The 24,749-nt window shown below is 47.0% G+C and overlaps 1 protein-coding gene across 4 annotated transcripts in view; it reads right to left on the reverse strand.

Annotated features, from left to right (window-relative positions):
• MTERF4 (mitochondrial transcription termination factor 4) overlaps window positions 1-24,749 on the reverse strand; it is a 119,665-nt gene that overhangs the window by 39,757 nt on the left and 55,159 nt on the right. For 2 of the 4 annotated variants that reach the window (XM_069618849.1, XM_069618848.1), the window contains exons 3-4: window positions 20,542-20,656; window positions 19,431-19,615 (exon numbers count right to left, since the gene is read on the reverse strand). In XM_069618849.1, coding sequence (XP_069474950.1) covers window positions 19,431-19,615; window positions 20,542-20,656 — 300 coding nt within the window. The remainder of the gene's footprint in view (window positions 1-19,430; window positions 19,616-20,541; window positions 20,657-24,749) is intronic. The other 2 variants (XM_069618851.1, XM_069618850.1) reach the window with 1 other exon arrangement.

Here is a 24,749-nt window from a genome sequence, read left to right on the forward strand (position 1 = left end):
TGACTTTGTGAACTTTGCCATGTCTCCTATCTATTCACCCTTTCCATCACTATAATCTGCAACATGTAGTTCTTTGCCTCCTTCCCTTCTCTATCAAATCTATTCAACCACCTCCTCTTTCTACTCCTCTTCTTTCAGCGGTTCTTGACCCTCCTTTAAACTGAACCTCTGTCAATCTGCCATTTTGCCTTTCAACAGAAAGTCTCCCCCATGCTGCTCAACTCCTCCCGTCACCTTCCCTCCTTCCCTCACAGCTGATCATCTGCTCCTCATGTTTCTCCTCACTGCTTATCCATATGACAATGCATTACTTACCGTAAAAGCATTTCTGATGGTTGTATCTGCTTAGATTCACATGCTGTGCATAGGTCCGACATCCAGTGGTCACTGCGGAGTATTGCATTTTGTTTTTCGTAGTCGAAAAGGGGACGTCGACAAGGCGTGTCTGTAACACTATCCCTATAGTGACGTGTGTTGTACCCACAATCCCTCACGCGTCGAGGTCCCTCCGTTTGTATTTTTCTGCCCTGAGGGAGCCTTCTAGACGTGAGTGAGTACAGAAAAGAGAGAAATATAGAAAGATGTCTATGTTCCTTCCATCCAAGCGGGGAGGAAGGGTGGGCGCATGTGAATCTAAGCAGATACAACCATCAGAAATGCTTTTACGGTAAGTAATGCATTTTCTTCTGATGTTTGTTAATCTGCTTAGAATCACATGCTGTGCATAGACTAGCGAGCAGTACCCGGAGTTGGCGGTGGGTTATGAGAAGGAACAGTAGAGAAAAGATGTCTTAATACTGCCTGTCCCACCTGGGAGTCAGATCTAGAGTGTGCATCTAGACAGTAGTGTTTTGTAAAGGTGTGCACAGAACTCCAGGTAGCCGCTTTGCAGATGGACTCAAGGGGAACATTCAGGCTCAGTGGCCACACCTTTCACACCTTGCCAATTCATTATTTATTGATGCTTTGTCAGCTGCCAAGATCCCAGCAAAAGGCCTCACCTGCCATAGTTAGCTTTCAAAACATGTTCCTGCTGATATGTACAAGCAAGTCCCCATGTTGTTCGCCAATTTATGCCTGCTCCTCAGCAGAGTTCCACTGGCAGTGTTAACCACCCGCTCGACCATTCACTTTGGAGAATTTGTGGAGGGTCTGTGGGTTAACCCGAGCACCTTGGCAGTGGGGAGGGCTGTAGGCTAGTCTGAGTAAGAATTACTCTTCACTTCTCTTCCAGCCCCAGTGGTGTTTCACTGTGCAGCTACCAATCCCAGCCTTTGCTACCCCTATGCAACACAGTTGAGGCAAGAGACCTGACCTATCCAGATGGTCCTGGCAGAAAACCTACTGATGCATCTCGTTATATCCAGAGGGAGTGCTTGGGCGGTGGAAGGGGTGGGGGTGGTGGCGTTTCAGTAGCAGCCAACATCAGTTCCTGTCCGAGATCAGAGTACAAAGATGGACATCTTTCAAGCAAATAAACATTGAAGAGTACAGTTTTGTAATTACAGGTAACAGATGTTTGTCTGGGGCCCAAGTGCAGCTATCAACAAGAAGGCACCTCCCAGTTTTGTTTGCAGTAGCCTACAAGCCATCTCTCTGCCTATGACCGTCACCTTACAACGTCATTTGTGATCATTAACTCGTCGGCCTGCCCTAATTCCAGCAAAGGGCTTCATCCACTGGTGTTTCCTATCTGCGTCTCATCTTTGCTTGCTTCAGACAAATGAATGTTATTGCATGCCAGTTCAAGAGTTTTTTTTTTTATACCAGTGTCATTACTTGCCGGAACATCCACATATGAGTCTGCGAAGGGCCTGCACGCCTGGATTATTGTTTCACTGAACCGATGCTATCCCAGCCCTTCTTGCCTCTATACCTAGCTTCTTACCACTCCTGTCCAGACTAGACAGTCCTTGGGCCTCATTAAGAGTCTGGCGGTAACCCTGTCAGTGATACCGGCAGATTACTGCCGGACTCGCAATATCTTACCAGCGCCTGACTTCCCGGTGCCAAAGGCTGATTACAAGTCCGGCAGCCTGAGAATTAGGTGCCAGTAAATTGTAAGTTCCCATTCCCATAGGACTCTATGGGAGTGGGGACACGGAAGCCCAAGCACCATTGCTAACGATGCTGGTGCTTCTGTGGCGGGTCTGCCTACCATGGCCACTGCGTCTGGCAGGGTCAGACCAGTCGGGCACAGGGGCCATGGCAGGCAGGTTCAGAGTTTGCCGATCTGGAAACAAGGGTGCCGGTAAGCTAATCGGCACCGTTGTTTCTAGACTGGCAAACTCCTAATGAGGTCTCTTGACCACTTATCCTTCCAACAGACCTTGTTGACTCCCTGGGCAGTGTTTGGAAGCCAGGAGGTTTGGGTGCCAGCTCACATCGGTTCCCATGTAATAATGGTGAGCCAAAGCATACTGTCTGCAAGGCCTAGCCTCATTCCTGCACCCTGCGTTACAGCAATTAACAGGTCACCTGGGCCAAATCCAAGATAGCAGTCAGCCGTGGGCAACTCAAAGCGTTGCAAGAAAATGTAGAAAGGAACCTGCGGGGAAAAGGAGGGGAATGCAGCCAATTAATCAACTTTGCCCATAATAGGGCCCAACCCCGTACGAGATCTGCAACTTACGCATTACCCATACCAGAGCATTTCTATGGTGACCCGAATAAGTATGAACACTACTAAGCCTAGTGTCTCCTATATTGTCTCATGAAACACTTGCAGTTTCCAAACAACCAATCCAAAGGCATGTGCATTGTTTCACATCTGGGTGAGGGAGCAGAGGGATGTGAGTGGTGTTTTAACCAGTGCCACCCCATTACTCAACCCAGATGACACCATTTTCAGAGTTTACACAGAATGGAATCCAGGACACCCTAGTACACATGCACCCAACTCCAGCCACCATCGACATGGCAATTCAAATTGGTAAGCAAATCCAGAGCCGCTGAATAGAGCACAAGAAAAAATCAAAAATACTCAACCCTCTAATTTCTTCTCTTCCATCCCGCTGGCTTCTGAAAGATCAAAGTCGTGGAGGAACCCACACCCTTGGAGATTGGATGACGTGGTCAACTATCTGGAAGAACAGAGTAAGAGATGCCTGGAATATTTATGTATGTATTGTGAAACAAAGGCCTCTGTATAGCACTGCCACTTAAGGAGTTTAGAAAATGTCAAAGCTCTGAAATAATAGGGACATTTTCCATCCACTCTTTTGTGTCACCACGTCACTCATCAATTGCGGCATACCTGCATTTCTATGTACCCATTACCCCACCAGTGAAAGTTACTGCTTCCAATCTGCCGTTTATTACTTTCCCTCAGAAGCTCACTGTCTCCAGAGCCCTGGTCCTCTAGGATGGAATACTGCAACAGCCTCTTTCTAAATCTGCCTGCCTCTTCATCCCTTTACAGGACTGCAAGACTTGGCCTTGGCCTCAAGCCCAGGGATCATCTCTCCAGCTCCAAATTCTCTCCACTGGCTCCCTGTAGCTGCAAGGATCAAGTTCAAGACCATTTCCATCGTCCACAAGGCTTTCTAGGGCCTGGGACTGCACTACCTCCAACTTTATCTTCCTAAGCATCATCTTCTTGAGTCCTCTGCTCATCCACCTCCGACTTTCTGAGGGTCAGACGCTTCTCCAGACAGGGCATGGGGTAGATCTCTTTCCTTTGTTGGGGCCTCCCTCTGGAACAGCCCCTCTGCCTCTCTCAAACCTGAGCAGAACTACCTCCAGTTCCGGAAGTAATTCAAGACCTCCCTTTTTGCTTTCTCTCTCCCTCTCCGATGTCCCCGACTGCTCCGCAAACTTTCACCTGGGCACCCACTGAACATCGGGTCCACGCTCCTGCATGTCCAGTTTCCCCTCGCACTGCCTCTGGGCCTTCCCAGCACTTAAGGGTCTGTATCTGCAACCCTACAGTCCGCTGTCTCTTTGCACTTCTGAGACACCTTCCAGTAGCACTAATGAGTTACCTGCACTTTTCCCTTATTCCTGCCCTTCCCTGGCACTTCTACCCCTCCGTCCCCCGCCGCACTTGCGGGATCTGAATGACAAAAGGCCTAGTAATATTGTTGTTTTGTCCTCCCTCTGGCCTCCCTTCCTCGTCTTGTCGCGTCTAGAAACACTTGTGTACAGCAGCGTTATAAATGACATATCATAGACTCCGGTGCTACCGGCAACTACATGGATCTGGAGCTCACCTGGAAACACACAATACTAATTCTCTTAAAGCTGCAGCCCATGCCAATCCATTCCAATGGTGGATGCCTCCCTGACCTCTGTGGACATCCCCCATTGCGACCAGTGCTTTGTGAATGTGCATTCAGGATCACCAGGAATACATTTGCTTAGAACTCAATGCATGCAAGCTACAAGTTATTCTAGGAATTGTTCGGTTGTCTTTGTGTAATCACAGAAAGGACTGGCCTGCACAACAAGTGACTCATGTCAGCAAGTCTTTTTGCAGGGCTCCTGCATTCGTCAAAGTTGCTGTGATCGCCATTGTTTGCCAGGCTGTGGTTTGCTTTGAAAATGATATGCCCCTTTAATATTAAGCATTTGCTGATGTGATTAAGCTGACAGAAGCTGAAAAACTAACTCCGCGTATGCGCGGCAGAAAGGGCCCAGTGCACCGCTCTCAACTTGAGCACATTGATGTGGAACAGATTCCCCTCGAGACCACAGGCCCTGCACCTGTGAATCGGCAAGATGAGCCCTGCATCCCGTTAGAGAAGCGCTGGCCACAATCTTAAACTGGAATTCCGGCTCCAGCAACAGCATGCCCCGCACCAGATTGGCCGTGCATGTCCACCAGCGAAGAGCATCCACCAGACTGCTGTTGACCACCAACTTGTCTGACCATGACCCGCGACACTGTGCTCATCGGTCCGATAGGAACTCTTGCATCGGCCTCATGAAGAGACGACAATTTGGCAGAAGTGGGATACACAAAGCCATGGCCCCCAACAGCGACATGTAACTTCGGACTGTTAAGATGGATTTCTGAACTCTGACCTGGAGGGGCAGAGGTTCAGAAGGCCAGCCTATTTTCTTGGAACAGGGTAACCTCTGGACAAGCCTGACCAATCAGGATAGCGATGTCAGCGGTCAAGACTAAGTCTCAAGAGGGGTGAGGGTGACGGAAAGAACTCAATGAGCACACAAAGCAAGGACACTTACAAATTACACCTGACAGGTGTTATATTAAAAATATAGACACATTTATTACAAGGCCTTTGTAACATCGACCATAGCAAAGAATCACAATAATACGAAAGTAAACCAACACATCACAATCAATATAATATTTATACAAGACTGAGGGGTCTAAGAAGCTATGAGCATGTAATATGTAGACCACCTAGATGGGGAGGAAAACAGGCAGTGCAAGTAATCATTAGACCCAGTTCGACATCAGAAATACACCCAACTAGGAGGAAGTCCGAGCCCTACGAAGAGAGGAGCCTTATGCTCAAAAGTACCTGCACGCGCTGGTGCCAATGGATAAAGTAGGGTCTCTTCAAGGGTCTTAAGCAGTTCAGGAAGGGGAATGAAGCGATGCAGAACAAGTCCCCACTACTCAAGCAAGGCCTCCACTTGTGGGCAGAGGCAGGGCGAGAGTGCGGTATAGAGTCGCTATTTCGCAACAGCGGTAGAAAAGAAACTGGCTCCTGCGCGAGGGGCCACCGGTTGGGGTATGGACTACTCACCGGTCCCTGACACAGGCAGACCCAGACTTCTCCAGTTCAGTTCATGTTGCTGGCAGGTTCATCTGCGATGACCAGGACGGCTCGACACCGTGTAGATTCTGTGTAGCAGGATATAGGGTCGAGGGTGTCCCAAATGCAGCAGACGTACACAGGTTGTTACCGCAACAGGGCAACATGGCAACCGCATTTACTCTGGTCCGGGCACACTCGTCTCACTTCAGACCTGGGAATGCCAAGTGTACGAATTTCGGTGTGAGGATGCCGTGGACGCAGAGCAAGCAGTAGACCAAGTTTCGAGGGCTTCCCCGAAACGGCGGCAGTGCCCAGCAAAGCATCCGGCGTAAGCTGGTGAGCCCACTGGTTGGCCCTGGGACACTTCCGAAGAGGCTTACTTGCAGGATTTGATGAAGGTGCCGGGAATAGTTGATCCCACTATTCCAATGGGTCAAAGCGCCGTTGCAGACCTTCTAGGACGACCAGATGCAGAGGGGTCTGGCAGGACGACAGCGGCTCAGGGTGCCAAACCTTCAGCGGGTCACCAGCGGTTCCTCAACTCAGCTTCTTGTTGCAGGATACTTGGCTCCTTATCCCTTGTTCGGTGTGAACTCAGGAGATCGACATGGTAGTGGTGTTTTCAGCCTCCTCTTATCCAAAGTTCCCTTCGCGCCAAAACGGAGACGACCCAATGGGAGATCTGCTCACAAACACTCACACCATACGTGGACCTATCACAGACCACGGTGGTCCCAGGCATTCAGGACACTCTAGACTCTCTGGCACCCAGGATGTGTATTGGGATCAGACATCCCAGCCCACATCCTGGAGGCACACACACACAAGGCATGCAGAAGCCCGCAAAAGCTTTGGGGTTTCGCGGGAAAGTGCATGACCAAATAAGGACTGACCCGGGTCGGCTTGCCCTGGGGAAGATGAAGGGGCAAGACGGTCAGAGGACAGGACAAAAAACCTCGTGGCATGGCCATTTTGGAGCCAGGCCACTCATTTGTGCCTAACGCGGTAAGCGCGGATAACATGGCGAAAAAGGATTCAAAACACAAGAGAAACAATAGTTGCCACCAGTCCTGTCCGTGACACAGTTCATAATAAGTCCAGCGAGAGTTTCTAGGGCCTTTGGAATGACTAGAGACCCAAGAGCGCGGTAATGTAAGTTACGGTGCACTCTTGTTTCATGTTGCACAAAAGCTGCAACATGAGGAAAGGACTAAGGGAAACGAAGTCTCCCAGTACTGACTGTCTTAAGGGCATGTCAGTTTCCCCACAAGAATTGAGCGAAAGGCGAGAGGAGTGCGGCGGAAGGCTGCGCGTCTCTGGCAATGTCTAGATCCGGGTGTAAACAACAGCAAAAAGTTTGGGGGTTGCCACATGGAGGGAAAATTACATACAATATGAAATCTTTCCTAACACGGACCAATACCACTGTGCTCTCCTTCCACTCGCCTGCTCTCTGCTGCAACGTCTTGACACGCTCGCTGGAGGGCTTCACCAGATTGTGCCGGGTGAGAAACTCCACCCCCAAAAACACCAATTCATTGGACGGCGTAAACATTTTTTCAAAGTGGATGGCGAATCCCAGTCGTTGCAAAAGCTGCATGGTTGCCACGAGACTGTCTTGCGCCCTCCCCGGTGGGGAGTCATCCAGGTAGGGGTATACATGATGACCTTCCCGTCGGAGGAACGCTGCCACTGGTGCCAAACACTTTGTGAATGTCCTGGGAGACGACTTCAAGCCAAACGGGAGGACCCAAAACTGGTAGTGTTCGTCGCCGACTACGAATCGAAGAAACCTGCGGTGCCGTCGCCGCATGTGAATGTGAAAATATGCATCCTGTAGGTCCAATGACGCCAGAAATTCGTCCGGTTGCACCGACCGGATGACCTCCTGAAGAGTGAGCATCTTAAACTTCAGGCGTTGCAGAGTTTTGTTCAACGCCCGAAGATCCAGAATGGGCCTCCACTTGCCGTTGGGCTTCTTCACCACAAAGTACTGGGAATAAACCCCTTGGCCCCGCTCTGCCACCAACACCGGTTCTATTGCCCCTTTCCCCTGTATGAAAACCACTTCCTGCCGCAGGATGTGAAGATGCGGCTGTACAACATACACCGGTGGAATAGGAACCGGGGGACACCTGAACTCCAACGAGTGGCCTAGATGCACCATGTCCAACACCCAGCGATCCAATGTTATTTTTCTCCACTCGTCCACGTGCATAGCCACCCTGCACCCTAGCAGATTGTCCATAAGGCAGTCATTGTTGCGGTTTAGCCAGCCTCCCTTTAGAAGCAGAGGACTTCAAACCCCTTTTCCCCTGAGCCTGGCAGTCTCGATTTTTCTGCGCCGACTGGGCCGACCGTCGATACCCTTGCGAGGAGTAACTGGATCGACTGTACCCACGGTCCCTGGTGGAAGAAAACTGGGCATTACCTGAAGCACCCCGAAATGGGCAAAGGAGTGAAAAGAGCGCCCACTCTGTAAGGAACATAAGGACTTAGCTGTTTTTGTGTCCTCCTTCATCCCTTTCAGGGCTTCATCGATCTTTTCACCAAACAAGTGCTCCCCTTCACAGGGCAGGTCGATGACTTTATATTGTACTTCCGGCCGAAGGTCAGTGCATTTTGACCAGGCCTGACGTCGCAGCACTACCCCATTGTTAATCTGTTTAAATCCTGACTCCGCCAGGTCCACGGCAATATTTATGCGGTGGTTGGAGGACTCTTCACCCTCACACACCAACAGCATTGCGACTTTTCGGTGCTGCTCTGGCAGATGTTCTAGAATTGGGGGCCAGCCGATGCCACATTTCACGATCATATCGGGCCATGATCGCCAGGGAATTTGCCGCCTTGACTGCCGTCATCCCAACAGTCAAAACCTTCTTCCAAAAGGCATCCTGCCTCCTGGCCTCATTGTCTGGAGGCGTCACGCACTTGTGTTGACTTCTGGCCTTCCTGCTGGCCGCCGCCGACACCACAGACTCGGGCATGGGCTGTGACACCAAGCACTTTGGGCTAGACTCTGGAGCCTTGAACTTCATTTCAAAACGACCTTTGACAGCCGGCTCCGAAAATAGATGGCGCATCGTGCGCAGGCCCTCCTGCCATACATGATCAAGAATAGGCACGAAGAAGACAGCCTTCCTCCTCTTGCCCATATGATCAAACAGGAAGCAGTCCTTCCGGTCCTCTTCTGGAGCCAGTCCAAACTCCACACATGCCTTAGACATCATGGCATGGAAGGCCCCAATATCATCTGGTGGAGAGATTTGCGCCAGAGTACGGGGTGGTTCCACCTCTACGTCTGTGTCCCACGCATTGTCCCTCGTCGGTGAAGACGAAACAGTAGACAAAGTGTCCCGTGGAACACTCTCTGGCTCAGACTCAGGCAGCTCGCCTTCTTTTGGATGCGACCGTGGACAGCCTAGCCCCACCGGCAACTGCAATGGCAACCTTGCCGGAGGAGACTTCCTCGATGTTACACCAGGCACTTTGATCACCGGCACCGCCGCAGTCACATTCGGTGGAGGCAACCTCGCATTCAGCTGCCCCAACAACGACTGAAGCATGGACAGGACTTGTAATGACAAAAGAGACTGCTGTTTAACCAGCGGATAACTGGCCGGACCAGCTCCCAATCCACTTGACGTCAAAGGCCCCACACTTTGTAGACCCAAAGCCGACAGGCCCAGCACATGATCCTGGTCATCTTCAACATCCGATGAAACCGGAAAAGTCGCCGGATCCTGATGCAGAATGTTGTCCGGAAGAAGAGAATCAACGGTGGCGGACCGCTACGCCCCTCTCGTCAACAAAAATCCTTCCGTGTCCACTCGCGTGGACGAGAACAGCATTGGTCCACTGTCAATGACTGTCGTGACAGGCGCCGATGACACCACTGTCGACGACGGGATCGTAGACTGCAGTCCAACTGTCGACGACGGATACACTGTTGACGAGGTTGTCGTCGGAACCACATCCCTCGATGTCGACTTCACCCGAGACCCGGCCTTCTTGGACGAACTGGACCAGTGTTTGGAAGACTCCCGGCTGGACGACGACCTTTGATGGTCGCCGGACGAGTGCTTCGATGACGATTCCTTCAGCTTGGCCAAGCCTTTCTCCTGTGCCGTCATCTTCTCGGGCCTACCACCAGACCCCCGGGAATGGTCCGACCGACCATGCTGGGACGAAGGAGGTACTCGTACCCTTCGACAGTGGCTTGCTCGATGAAGACTTACTGCTCTTCCCCAACTCCGACGCTGGCAAAGCAGGACGATGTTTCTTTGCTGGAGGCTCGGCCGACGCCGCACGGCGATGTTCCACGGACTTCCTCGCCCACTCCGAAGACAGACTCCAGGCCGACCCCACCTCTGAAGCCGGGTAATGTGCCGTCACTGAGACAACATATAAGCCGCCGATTGCGGTCCTTCTGAGTCTTCTACGAGAACCCCAGACAAATCTCGCAGGTGTCTGCCGAGTGATGGGGGTAAAGGCAGTAGAGGCAATCCATATGGCCGTCACCCTCGTACACCTTCTTCAAGCCACAGGTAGCAGAAGGCCGAAAAAGAGACTTCTTCTGAGACCCCAATGCCATCGTAGCTCTCGATACCAAAATGCACATGCAAAAAGATGAAGAACACGAGGTGATCCCAACAGTTTGGAGACGGTTGAAATCTGAAGGGAAGCCGCGGGGCGGGGGTATTTATACCACACGTCCTATTGGTGGGGCCTACAGCACCCAAAAAGGACGTTGATAGGACACTGAAGTGTCGAAGTTTTCCATGGGAAAAAGCTAAGTTAAAGTGACCGAGGTTTCCCAGCCTGGCGACAGGGAATATTCACAGCATGTGCATCCATGAAAGATCCAATGCTGGAGAAATCCAGAAAACATCTATGCACCTTCTACTCCACAGGGGAGGAAGGGTGGGTGCACGTGAATCTAAGCAGATACAAACATCAGAAATACAATTACAGTGAGTAATGTATCCCTTCTGAGGTTTGTGGATCTGCTTAGATCACATGGTATGCATAGATTAGCGAGCAGTGTCTGGAGAAGCTGGTGAGTTGTGAGAAGGTACAGCGGCAAATAGATGTGTTTTAGAACCACTTGTCCCACCTGTGAATTTTCTTTAGAATGTGTGTCAACGCAGTAGTGCTGAGTAAAGGTATGTATAGAGCTCCATGTAGCTCCTTTGCAAATAACATCCAGCGGGAAGTGTGCAATAAAGGCCAAAGTAGCTTCTGCACCCCTGGTAGAGTGAGTGGTGTGAAAGGCAGAGTTTTGTTTGATAGAGAGTAGCAGAGCTGAATGCATTGCACTTTCCATCTGGAGGTGGCGTTCTTTGAAACGTGATCACCTTCCTTGCCAGTTGATATATTGACTAACAGTTGGTCTGTTTTTCGCAGCAGTTTTGTTTACACAGTAAAGAACCACCCTCCTTACATCTAGTGTATAGAGGTTTTTCTCATCTGAGCTTTAAGGGTTTTGAAAGAAAACGGGTAGTTCTTTCTGGTTCCATGGTTGACATGGAACTTCGATATGAACTTAGGTGAAAACCTAGGGTGTGTTCTTAGTACCAACTTGTCTTTGTGGATAACAAAGAACAGGGTTTGCACTGACAAAGCTTGTAGTTCACAGACTCTTCTTATGGAGGTGATGGCCACAAGAAAAGCCATTTTATATGTTAGGTGTTTAAGGCTGCATTTGTGCATAGGCTCAAAGGGGGGGGGGGGCTAGGAGCTTTGCGAGTACCACCATATTTAGATCCCACCCTGGAGGCAGGTTTGAAATGGGGGTTGGTCAGGGTGCCGGGGGGGGGGGGGGGGGAGTAAAGTCGTTTTACTCCTTCCATGAATATCTTAACGACAGGGACATTCCACCAGGACACCTTCCTTTGAGAAGTGGTGTACATGGGTAGAGCCGCTAGGTAAACCTTGATGGAGTTGAATACTAGGCAGGAGTTTAGTAAGTGGAGCATGTAATGAACAATGTGTGATGGAGTACATTCGATCAGGTTTACATTTTTTGACTGGCACCATATTACAAATCCTTTCCATTTGTTAAAGTAACAGTGTCTGGTGTTTCGTTTAACGTGCCTCCTTGAGGATTTCCATACACCTTTGAGGTTGTTTGAAATTACCAAACTCTATGACTTCAGGAGCCAAGCTGCCAAGTTCATAGATTGAGGTTGTGAGTGTAACATTGTCCCCCCCCACCCCTCCCCGTGTTGGGGGGAGCATGTTGAAGTGGTATGGAGTTTGATTGTATCGCACATTGCCAGTTTGCGCAGATGAGGAAACTAAGGTTGTCTCAGCCACATAGGAGCAACCGGGATTAGAGTTACTTGTTCCTGGTGCATCTTGTTCCCTAGCCTGTTCAGCTGCGGTGTTGGGGGGGAAAAGCGTAAGCAGATTTCCGCGACCAGCTCATCCACAGGGCGTTCCTCTGGGATCCGGGTTGGGGAAAACTGGATGCAAAGTCTGGGCATTGTGCGTTTAGGTTTGTGGCGAACAAGTCTAACGGAGGATAGCCCCAGAGAGATTAAATATTGTCTGACATTTTTCTGAAGATCTCTGCTTAGTGAGTCTGCTAGAGAATTGAGTTCCCCCGGAACATGTTGTGACACTAGGAACATGTTCCGCTTGAGTGCCCTCTTCCAATATAAAACATGGCAGTGGTGTTGTCTGTGAAGACTTGTACTGTTTGGCCCGATAGATGCACTTGAAAAACTTGTCGGGCTTTGAGCACTGCTAGTAGCTCTAACAGGTTTATGTGATTTTGGGCTGTGATATGGGTCCATAGGCCATGTGCGGTGTGGTGAAGGTAATGGGCTCCCCACCAGGTGAGATGAGTCTGTTGAATTGCTTGCACTGTAGGATTGCAAAAAGGTTTCCCTTTAATAGATTTTCCTTTGTCCACCAGCGTAGCGCTTGAACTAGGGTTAGCGAAACAACCACTAGATCATACCACTGACCGCTTGCCTGAGACCACTGTTTAGCTAACAACTCTTGCATTGGGCGCAATCGCGCAACAGTGCGTGCGGAGCCAGGTAAATGCATGAAGCCATCATCCAGGGTAAGCGCATTGCTTTACGTACAGTTATTTGGAGACCGGCTAGATACCAACATATTTGCAGCAGTACGTTTTGCACTCTTTCGTTTGACGGGAAGACAAGTCTTCTGTCTTCATAATAGCTCCTAAGAACTGTTTTGTTTTGTTTGGAGCAAGACTTTTTTCTCGTTGATTGAGAATCCTAATTGTAACAGAAGATCGATTGTTATTGGTATTTTGCTTGCAAATTTGAGGGGATTCCCCTGTTATCAGCCAGTCGCCCAGATAAGGGTGCACTGGGATTGATTCTCTGCGTAGGTGCGCTGCCACTACTGCTAGTACCTTGGTGAATACCCTTGGAGCGGATGCTATGCCGAAGGGTAGCACCTTGAATTGGTGGTATTGAGTCACCTTTTTGAAGTGCAGGAATCTTCTGTGTGCTGGGAACCTTGAAACATGAAAGTATGCTTCTTTCATGTCCAAGTCTGCCAAGTAGTGCCCGTTTTAGCAGTGGGATTACTTCCTGTAGCGTTGTCATGCAGTATTGTTGTGGCTTGACATAGGTGTTCGCAGGGCGCATGTCTAGGAAGAGGCACATTTTTAGGTCTTTCTTTGGAATAAAGTACATTGAATAAATAACCTTGTTTACCTGGTTTGCTGGGGCGATTACTATGGCATCCTTTTGTAGCAGTGCTTTCACCTCTTCTAGCAGGATGTGTTCTTCCTGTGTGGTTTGTCTTTGTCTTGGCGTGTGGTGGCTGGTTTTTGTATTAGCTCTATGGAATAGCCCTTAGAAAACTTAGAAAAAAAAACGCAGCTAGTGCTTATTTTTTTAAAAAAATAAATAGCACTTACCGAGATTCAGCTGCAGCTTTCCTGCTCTGCCTCCAGTCCCCGTCCTCCGCGTACAGCACTAATGAAGGGAAAGCCACCCAGCGGTAGCTTTCGTTTACTACAGCTAGCTGGCTTTTCCTTCATTAGTGCCGCAAAAGCAAAAGCCAGCACAGGAGGGCATCCATTTCACAAAATGGATGGGCCCATGTGCTTGCTTTTGCGAATTTTGAGCTTGAATAGCTCAAAATTTTACATAGGAAGAGAATGCTAGTAATTTTTTTTTTATGTTGCCTATCTATTTTTTAAATAAAATATTTTACTAGACCATGCCTTTAACTTGTATATCTCATTCTTTAACTTGCATGTTATATGTAATATTTTTCGATTTTTTTTATTTGACATTTTTTTTCGAATTAATATTTTCGATATTATGACTTTCGAAAATATTACACATTCGAAAAAATTACTGCACACCGCTCTTGATCATGGGGGATGTGTTTAGTGTCCAGTGTCATAGAGGTGCTTGAGCCGCCGGGTGTCATCTCCGTAGCAGTATAGCTGGCCTGCCTATTGGAGTTGGGGACTCGCACGCAGGAATCCATCGGGTCCCGATTGTGCTCTGCGTCACTTAGGATGCAGACATTGCTTGAAGCTCCCTAGACGTCCATGGCGGCCCCAGAGTTTAGTTTTCCGGTCCTTTACAGTTTTTGGCCAAAACAGTTTGCAGGACTTGCACTGTTATTCAGAGTGGTCCCTAGGGAGGCAAAGGTTACACATTCTGTGTGAATCCTTCCAGGGAAACTTCCTGTTACAGGAAGGACAGAATAGTATGGAAGGATGGCAGCCTGGAAAAATACAAGTAAGTATGGCGGAATATTCATTCTTTAAGTGAGATGGATTATGACAGCCCCCACTATCCCTACTATATAGGGCCAAGGCCTGATGGGGCTTAGGTAGGCCGCAGACGAAGTTAGTCTAGACGGGAGTCGTCTTCAACGAATGGTCTGGTTCTCGAAAGCCGTCACCGGAGATTTTACGGTGTACAGACAGGGAAAGGACAGAAAGAAAGTCTAACTTTAAACTTTTTAGAAGTAATGGCATCAGCCAGAAGAAGGAACTCTGCGATATGCGTCAGACTATGATGGCGGAAAAAAACAATATGAGGGACCTCGATGCATGAAGGGCCATGGGTACAGTGCACATCACACTAGGGATAGTATTACTGGGGATTCGGTCAAAATGACCCAATCCAAATAACCTACACCACCAAATTACCAAAAATAGATACTACTACTACTAAATGTCCTACTGACTAAATGTTCGTAGGACATTTTGTAGTATCTATTTGGTGGTGTAGGTAATTTTCTGGGTCGGAACAGCTGCGGGGTATCCACCGCAACACCCCTCTCACTATACTATACACTATAGTGAGCGGGGGACATCCCTGCAGCTGACCCGAAAAAAAGAAAAATAAATAAAGAATAGGACCCTGCAGCGCTGGTTCCCGATCACGGAAGTGAAAGGGCACTGGCGTTGCAGGGACCAGCAAGACGGAAGGCAAGGTAAGTAGGGGGGGGTGTGGGGTGGCGGGAGGGGGCGATTAGGGTTTCTATGGATTTGGGGTGGTTTTACCTTGTATGACCGAATGTGAAATGTACAAACAATTTTGCATTACATACATTTCTCATTCAGTCATTTCCGTCACAAACTTTTCAGTCGTGGTAAAACAACCCCAAATCATTACTGGCACGCCCTGTTGACGTCCCTTTTCGAGTTTCGAAAACAAAAAATAACACAATAACTTTTTATTTACATTTTGATATTTACACAGCTGTGTATTCTCAAACAGGAAGAGGTACCCTGTATTTGTACTTTATTTTGATCAATATCTTACAAATAAAGGTGTGTGCCATCTCACATGTAGTTGTCTGTTTACAACTGAGCATTTAACCCACAAACAATATAGAGATATATATTGTATATCTCCATTCAACTCAAAAATATTTTGATGGGACTTGGGGTCCATAGCGCCCAGCCCTAGTGGACATCCGTGACAGAAGGCAATGAAGGAGTTGATTAAGTGTTGGTTTTGGTGCCCCCACCTAGCAAAGGAAACTGACAAATATGTACAGGGAGGAACAACTTGTGCACCGCAGAAGGAAACAACTACCCGCTGGCTTCTTTTAGCCTTTAGTTATACATGACAGTGCATAGGCGGTTTTGCCTATAGACTAGACTATCACTGAGCTGCCTCCATCATGTAAAAATAGGGTAATCTGGACAGTAATTGGCACTTATTCCAAGATGAGATATTTCATTCAACAGTTACACCCTCTGCCGAAACCCTGTCCTTTCTATTTATGGAACACGTTGCCCATTTTCATAGCTTGATTGACAGAGTGGTCTCAGAACAGACCTCTGTTCCTGGCTAAATTATGGCGTGCTCTGGCTGAACTAGGTTTCAAGGTGCACCACTCCTGCTTTCCACATGCAAACAGATGGCCAGATGGAAGTTAGCAAGAGATATAAAACAATAGCAATACTGCGCCATCACAAGCCAAAGACAATTGGCATTACTTCCTTCCACTGACCGAATTTGCATAGAACCACCATCATGCATCTATTGAGATGTCACCTTCCTGCTGTTTGCAGCTAATCCCAGGTTCTCTGTCCCACTGTCTAGAATTAGCTCCATTCCTGCAGCATAAGAATTAGCTAAGATGATCCCTGTTCACCCCACAGCCCTGCACACCACAATAGGCTGAAGAACAGCGTCTCGTAAGCAGATCGGTCTTGCCTATGAATTCCACCATTGATTTAGCATCAACAAAAAACATCCAGATAAGATACCACAAGGTCAGCTCAAGCACAGCTTTGGAGGTCATTTTAGGAACTTGAAACTTTTTCCCCTAGTTCCTGCTTCCTAAAGACTGCCGCATGTATCCCAACTTTCATGTGTTCCATCTGAAGCCAGCTAATCCTGTAGATCCGCGCTCTAGCTCCATTACTATTTCTGATACTCCAGATGGTCTGTTCTGGATTCCCACATGCAGGCTCAAGCTTTCATACCTACTTCACTGAAAGAATGCTCTTGGGAACCTAACCCTCCTGTTTTTCTTCTTCAACTAGTCAATCTTTCAGACAGTTCCTCTCCAGTCAACCTGCAGCAGGGTCCTTTGTGGTGTGGGATATTGCCATTCAGCACAGTTCTTCTCTCAAATCACTCGCTCCACAGATCTGTGCTCTCTGGAGTTACTGAAGAGGTTAATTCAGCCATCAACAAGAATACAGCAACCTTTGTATACAGCCAACAAAAGCTGGCTCTTTGCCCATGCCCTTAGTGGCATCTTGTCATCCTACCGTGATTACAGCCAAAAACTTTGGCCCACCATGCTTATTCTGTGTCTCAAACCTTCTGCTGTCTTCCAAAGTTCATCTCAACGTACACTAGTTCCTGGCTGACAGCTGTGGTGAATTCGGTGGAGTCATCACTTCTTTCCTGGCGGTGACCTCCTCCCCTGTGGCCAGGGGACGGCAGCCGCTACCTGATCCTGACCCTGGGGGTGGCTATATGAGGTAGGATCACATGGGAGGAGACGACCTCCAGGGAGAGGTCATGGCTTCATCAGGTGAGACATGGCATCACCCATTTTCCCTTGAAAACAACCCTCCCATATCCAAAACCCTCATGGCCTATTGTCCTGCATCTACTCCTTCTCCTATAAAGAATAGGGAAATCCTTTTCACCAAGCCTATAGACCAACCTTCCAACTTTGGTCTGCCTTGTAAAATGAAACCACCTTTTCCAGTTCCACCCATTAAGCATCCAGAGCTGACTTGCCATTGAAAACCTTTGAAAATGTTTAACCAAAATCTTTAAAAATTGACTTCCTTTCCCAGAATTCTCGAAATAGGAAGAGGGAATCGAGCAAAAGGTGGCCACAAGCCCAGCGAGCACTTTAGTTGCTGCTTGCATACACCTGTGCCCGAATACTTAAGCAGCAGAAGTAGAGAGTTGAAACCCGCTGTCGCAGCTACTGGCGGGAGAGAGCTGTACCTCTCTGCGAGGAACGAGAGACAGCAAGACTGGAAACGGCAAGGTGGAGACAGGCAGCTCGCCGACAAAGGAAGATGCTGCACCAGGACATGCTGGGGGAATGCCAGGAACCGGTGAGAGACTCCTGGGCGTTCGCTAGTGACAGAAGGCAGGGCTACACTGACCCAAGCCAAGAAGGAAGCAGACGTGCCAAGTGGAAGCCGCGAGACACAGGGGAACAAACAAGAGGCGGTTGCGAGAAGGAGGCAGACGGAAACCCTTCATCGGTTGACCGCCACAGAATCCAGTAATGCCAACAAGAGCCAGTGGTTCCACCCAGAGGCAGAGGGGACACGGAAGGCAAATAATTGTGAACAATGTAACTAAGGGAGAAACAACAAAACAAATGGACACATTGTTAAAGGGGGAATTAAACTAAAACAAACCCTTTACAAATATGTGCATGGATATGGTGCAAGTGCATGGGAAACCCGGATAGGATAAAATATCAGGAGGATAGGCTATCCGCCAACATATATATGCAACTATGGGACCGAGCAATCACACTGAATGAACAGAAGTCTTGGTAGAAGAGTATACCATGCAATTAAAGGATTGTGTTAATTAGATTCAAAGAAGTCCTGAGAAGAAATATCATGACGGAGAACAGGTATTGTGTTAACCAGGAGCAACACCACCTGGCAGAAAAGTATGCAGGTGTAAAGAAAGAGACACAATTATAAAGCCAGACAAGTGTGTGCAATTGTTGTTGAAGGCCAAGAAAGGCCCACAGAACTGTTTGAAAAACCTCAGAGAGGAAAGGAGAATCCAAGGGAAGGGAACAAACACCCTCTGGAGCAAAGTCCTTTATCCTTAAAGAACATTTTGTGTTGGGGCCATTTATTCTTTCTTTATTAACACTTTTCTAAACCACCAAAGGTTAAAGACATGTCCATCTTCACCTTAGAGTTAAGTTTATAGTGTGAGGGTCCGACTAGAACTTTGGACACAGTACAGTTTTGTTTGGACATTCCAACACGGACCGATGCCTAGTTTTGGTTTAGATAGGGACATTCCTCTTAGAGCAGGGTCATAAGCATTTTCCCAAACCCTTTATTTTCAATAAAAGTCTAACCAAAATCATGGCTAAATTGTGTTCAAGTTTTATTCACGACTATTAACAAAAGCACTTATGTTTCTTTGACCAGGGATGTTACTGGTATGACCATCCACTTTGTTTTGTTGAATATGTGGTCTGTAAGGGGCCTGTGCAATGGAGTGGCGGGAGGGGACTATGCAATTCAGAGTACCGATTGAACCTCATCTTTACCCAGCTTCACTGGGTTTCCCACTGCATAGCTGCCGTGAAAGCCCTTCATACACAAACACCTTTCACGTGAGGAAAGGCATTCAGCCCGGACTGCACAGTCTTGGTCCACTTACCTTTCCGATACAAATCTCTCTCTTGCGGTAGAGCGTTTGGAACCTGGGAGGGTTGGATTCTGGCTTGCATCAATAACCGTTTAGTATCACTGATGGCCTTATACAGGGCACACAAGGGCTTGTTTATTGTGATATATTAGAGTTATTCGCCCTAGAAGGTCTCAGTTAGCAACCAGCAAGTGTGAGCGAAAGACCAGCACACTGCTTCCCCTCTTTGCTCCCCCACGTAGTGGGCTGATCTTCCATATGGAGGAACCCAACCCACTCAATCCAGAGCCAGAGATTTCCCAGGACATGTGGGTTCCACATGAAACAAGAGCCTCATCCTCACCTGGAATTTGTACTTTATCTCCTCTGGCTGCTGCTGCAGAATGCTGGGACACGTGCGAAGGAGTTCAATCATCTGCTGAGTCGAGAAGAGGCAATCCTCCTTAAGACAGTGCACCACAGCACTAGCATGTTTCCTGGGAACGCACAGAAGACCAGGACACTGGGAGACCACTCGCTGGAGGCTTCCTGCAAATAAGGCGAGGAGGAAAAGACAATAAAAACACATTTGTGAGAACCGAGAAGCAAAATCTATCCAGGATATTGTAGTCTAGCAACCGTCACGGAGCATCACTTTAAAAAGGGGCCAATTAATCATCACTGCACAGCAGCATCCTACAGGGTTCAAAATAGCTGGGAGCCATTTAGCTCCTGCTTCTACCCTAGGAGAGTCTAGTTAGTTTAAAACCAACAGTTACAAAGAGCTACATTTGGCTTTCCAGGCCAACTCTTGCCTTGCAAACATGCATATGTGATATTAACTTGCGTGTTTAAGAATGTAAATAAAGATGAATAGGGGCACATTTAAAAATAATGGATCATACACAATGGGCAAAAAGCATGCATCTCATGAGAATGTTAGATTTGCAGTATACTGTGTACTCTCTCCTGGCTCTCGGCAATAGCACCTGCCTAATGGGCGATGCCAAACACCCAGAACTGGTTTCAGCTCCTTCTCATCAAATCTTAATTTCAAACCCTGGACTACATAGCCAAAGACAGTTTGTAAGCACTTTCAATTTATGGTCAAGCATTAAAGGCAAAGGGAGGAAAAATAACTGCCCAATATGAAAAAACAAAAGAAACATCACTGGCAATAGGAAGAGCACTGTAAAGGCTTGTGATAAACACGGTCATCAGGAACGACAAAGGAAAGGGAAGACCCGTGTATAGAGAGAGATGGAGGGGAGGGGAGGGAAACGTGGGAAGGAGAAAGGTAGAAGGTGGAAAGAGCATAGACTACACAGAAGAGAGGGATATACAGAAGAAAAGCACAGTAGTAATTCAGACAAAGAGCAAGCTTTGGAAAAGCCAGTAGGTCTTGTTTTGTAATTATTGAAGATTTGATCTTTGCTCTGCTGAGATTTAGAAAATAATAATAATAATAATCTTACCCTCACTCCTACTGGCATTACTGGTGCTTTTTATGAAATGCGGTACACCTTCCGTGCTTTCAGCAGTGTTGGTGACCTTTAAGAACGTAAGCCTTTTAAGAACAATGAGGGAGCACTGTAGAAGAAAGCAATATTTATAGTTTTGGGAAGCACGGATAACAAATGTAAATATAAGTGTCAATGTTTAGTAATAAATGTGTACCCTCAATCTGATTCTGGTGCCTGGCTAGAAGATTCTAATGAAAGCGAATCTTTATCACATTAAGCTTAAGGGGGTACCGGTGGCACTCTTAATGTCTAAACACCTTCTCCATCACAATACGTAGTTAACTGAATTGGTTTTTATTTAAAAATTATAATTTAAAAAAATATGTATCTTTTCAAATAGCTTATTTCTTAAATTCATCAGATAAACCAGTGTTTACATAACACATTACTTAAAGTGTTATTTACAAAGTCAATACTTTGAAGTCCTCTCTGCTATACATTTCCAAAATTAACAATTTATCATCGGTATGTGTGTCACAATCCCAATGAATGTACAAAACTCCCTATACGTGTTTCAGACAATCAGCGTCCTTCAGGAGATCCCAAAACGTCTTCCTAAAAAGTAATCTTAATAAATCATAATTTCCCTGAAAACAAATGTATATTTTTTACTGTAAACAAAAAGGGCCAGATTACAGAAACTTTGCACCGGTGCAAGTGCAAAGTTGCACGGTATTGGCACTAGGGCAAAGTTTGCCTGTTTTTAAAAACACAGGGACGCATTAGTGCACCACAAAAAGTGCATTTTGCCATATTATAATCATCAGGGCAAAGCCAAATCGTGATTCCCACTAACCTTCCCTCAATGAACTAGATGATCCGTCCTAGTCAAATCCTTCATTTGATTTCCTAAAAAGGTAGTAATGCTCACATAAATTACAGTGTAAATATTCTCTTCTTAAACAGTGTGCAGAGTTTTAATTTAAAGTGCCTTGCGCTACTTTAGGAGATGTTCTCCACCTTATTCCACTCAATTTGTTATGAGACATTAAGGGTTATTCCCAACTGTGACCTCTGGAACAATTATTCCATAGTACAAAATTATAATGTCAGCTTTCCTTCATTGTTGCACTTGCAAGGCGAACACAAAAAAATTGGAGTTTTAGCACCTTTGAGCATTTACCCTGATAGATTTACACAATTAACCTCTCTTCGTGTCTGCTGGAACTTGCTTTCTTCAAAGCATGTACTGGCATGTTATGGTATGATCAATGTTGACCACGTCCGATTTTGCAATACAGGATTAGAGTCAGTGAAACATTGGCTGCTGCATTGTAAGGAACACACGGTTAGGCTTTTAATTTTGTTTTTGTCCGTGTATTTGACATTGCACTAAACCTCTGCTTATCCTCTTTAGTGATCTAAGGGACTGCTGATCATATCTGGGATGTGTTTTAAATTATTCAAACCGAGTTGTCTTCACATTTTACAATGGGAAATGTATTACTGATCTATAGTCAGGCATTGGAAACTTACTTAATGGTTTTTATGAAATGCATTACAGTATTGATCCATTTTAAGAATGTATTTTAAGATTGCATTTTTCAAAATGTATTATACAGAATATAATTTATTAAAGGTTGAATTTCTCAGAATGTATTATACAGAATGTAATTTATTAAAAAGATTTAATGTCTTCTGTGTTTCAAATAATAATAAAAAAAAGTAGATCAGCTTTAATGTTAAAAAGGATTTGTACAAAAATCACAATTCCAATACCTGGTCATAATGTTCCTAGCGCACAGCTCTTAATATGCATATGGCAAAACCGCGTTCGTAATTCCACATCCTTTTTATTACAAATTGTAGGCTTGTAACTTGCGTGCTGAAGTCACGATGCAACATCTGACATTAACACACATGCAGCGCATAAACTCAGCCATTTTCCAGGTCCTAACTATAGAACGCAATCTTAATCAAATACTTCACAAATTTCTTCTCTGTATGATCAAGCAAAACGCGTCCTTTGGCCACCGGTGTATCATATACGCCATTTGACACCCTCTTTATTACAAGCTATAAATACACGTGCAGTGATGTCACGACGCAACGTGTGGCGTCATAATACACATGGTACACATAATGAATGTGTAATTTTTGAGAATCTACCCAATGTTAGGGAGATTTTTCATTTTTTTTTCTTTTTATTAGCATGTTTCCATAACAATAACCACAACACCCAAAGATGACTCACAGTTCCCACCCACCCTGCCCCCCACCCCCATGTATACAAGTTGCTCCTTCAGGGTCTTTTCTCCTGTTCCATGGTAGACTGTAGACAGCCCCCTATGTCCAGCAATACAGCAGAGGTTGGGTCGGGCCCGCAGCCATTCCCCTGGTCCCTATGGCTCCCTCCCCCTCTTTTATTTCCATCTCCCCCTTCTAACGGGTATTCCTTCATGGCGGTCTTAGGTCATTATCTTTTTGACAAATCGTTGAACAGTTGGGGCCAATGAATTGTCACTCCTTCCCCTTCCAGCTCAGTTTCAGTATCGCCAGTTGAACTATCCCCCAACTACGGACATCAGCTCGCCACAGTGCAATTGCTGGGCCTGGTGGGCGCTTCCACACAGAGATCTTTCATTTTTATTCCAATCCCCCCATGTGAGACACCCAGCACTTTTTGCTCGACTCTTGGGCTTTTTTCTCCTGAATGAGGGCAGCTCCCCCCCTTATTCATTCTTTTTGCTCCAACATGGAAATCTTAGTTCATTCGGTTTTTACTTTATTTTATGGAGTCTTGCTTTCTTCTCTACCTTTTAAAAAGGCATCTGTGTTTCAGTTTTGCGCCACACAGCACGTTTCGTGCACAGTTGCTTGGAGCCCTTTGGGCTCTCTTTTTATATTCTTTTATTTTCCGAGAACTAGCCTCAAAGTTAGCGGAATACTTTTTATCCTTCTTCGCATTTCCTTTTCTGAGATGAGCACACACCACCCTATGTGGAGTGCTGAGGTGTTACCTTGTATCCCCTTTCTAACTGATCCTGTAACGTTTGTTACAGTGACAAGCAAATCTTAATGGCTGGTGGCGGTGGATGTGTTTGAATGTCTGGTGTATTTTTGCTACCATGGCTGTGTTCATGAACAGAAGGGTCACCATTGACACAAAATGGTGGCCCCTATCGTTTTCTGCCATTTCTTGTGTGTGTGTCTGGTCTTTGTCCTTCGGTCATCCTGGGTGGGGGGAGGTCCTGGTTTGAGTTTTGCCTTTGGCAAGAACCCTTTGTGAAGCCTGCCAAGGCTCCATTGTGTCTGCGAGGACAGGAAGCAGGGAAGGAGTCTGAAACGCTACTGTTCTTTGTCTGCTGGGATACCGGTTGTCCTGACAGCCACATCCCAATTTTTAAATGTTGCATGACTGTTGATTGGCTGGGTTCCTGGAACTGAAGAACCGAAGAAGGCGACGACCAGAGCTATCTGCACTCCCTTACAGCATCCGAAGAAGCCTACTGAAGTACTGTTGCTGTCCTGACCCAGTGCTCAAATCGACAGGGTAGCTGCATAGAGGACGACTTCCTCGCTTGAACTGGTGGGCCTAATCAGTCCCAGGACAACCTTCAATTCAAGCCACCCCACGACATGCTGCGGCCGTCCTGGGCTGCAAATCACCAATACCATGGCACCTTAAGCCCGATTGCAGTGCATAGTCTTTCCTGAAAGAACTCTGCCGAAACTTTGGTAACCTCGTCCAGACTTCCAGAGGCAAGATCCCCCCACCCCCACCCGCTCCTTAAAAGACCCCTCACCAGTGTGCAGGACCGAGCAAGCGAGGTAAATCGTTCGGACAAGAACTGATCCCCTCCGGAGTCTAAAAAGGCGCCAAAACTGCAGACAGACGTTGGAGCACAAAGAATCCTTTGATGGGAGTATACCTTCCAGAGTCCCTCTTTCCGTTACCACAACCAAGGAACAGGAAACCGGGTCCATAGCTGCTGCACCATGAAAGAATCTAGCTGCTGCATCTTCATCACTCCTCAGCTACTGTGGGACTTGTGGCAGTACATACTTTGAGTCATTCTGTCCCTCCTTTGTTGCTGAGTGCCGATTCCGGTGTTTGGGTGTTCACCTATACCATCCGCCTAGGCCCAACACTGGTTTGCCCAAAAGCAGCCTTTCCCAAGGTCCTTGAAACCTTTTTGATGAACAAAAGCACTTTACTT

Source organism: Ambystoma mexicanum, chromosome 10, assembly GCF_040938575.1.
Source record: "Ambystoma mexicanum isolate Mex_15411 chromosome 10, UKY_AmexF1_1, whole genome shotgun sequence".
In the NCBI taxonomy this organism is placed as follows: domain Eukaryota; kingdom Metazoa; phylum Chordata; class Amphibia; order Caudata; family Ambystomatidae; genus Ambystoma; species Ambystoma mexicanum.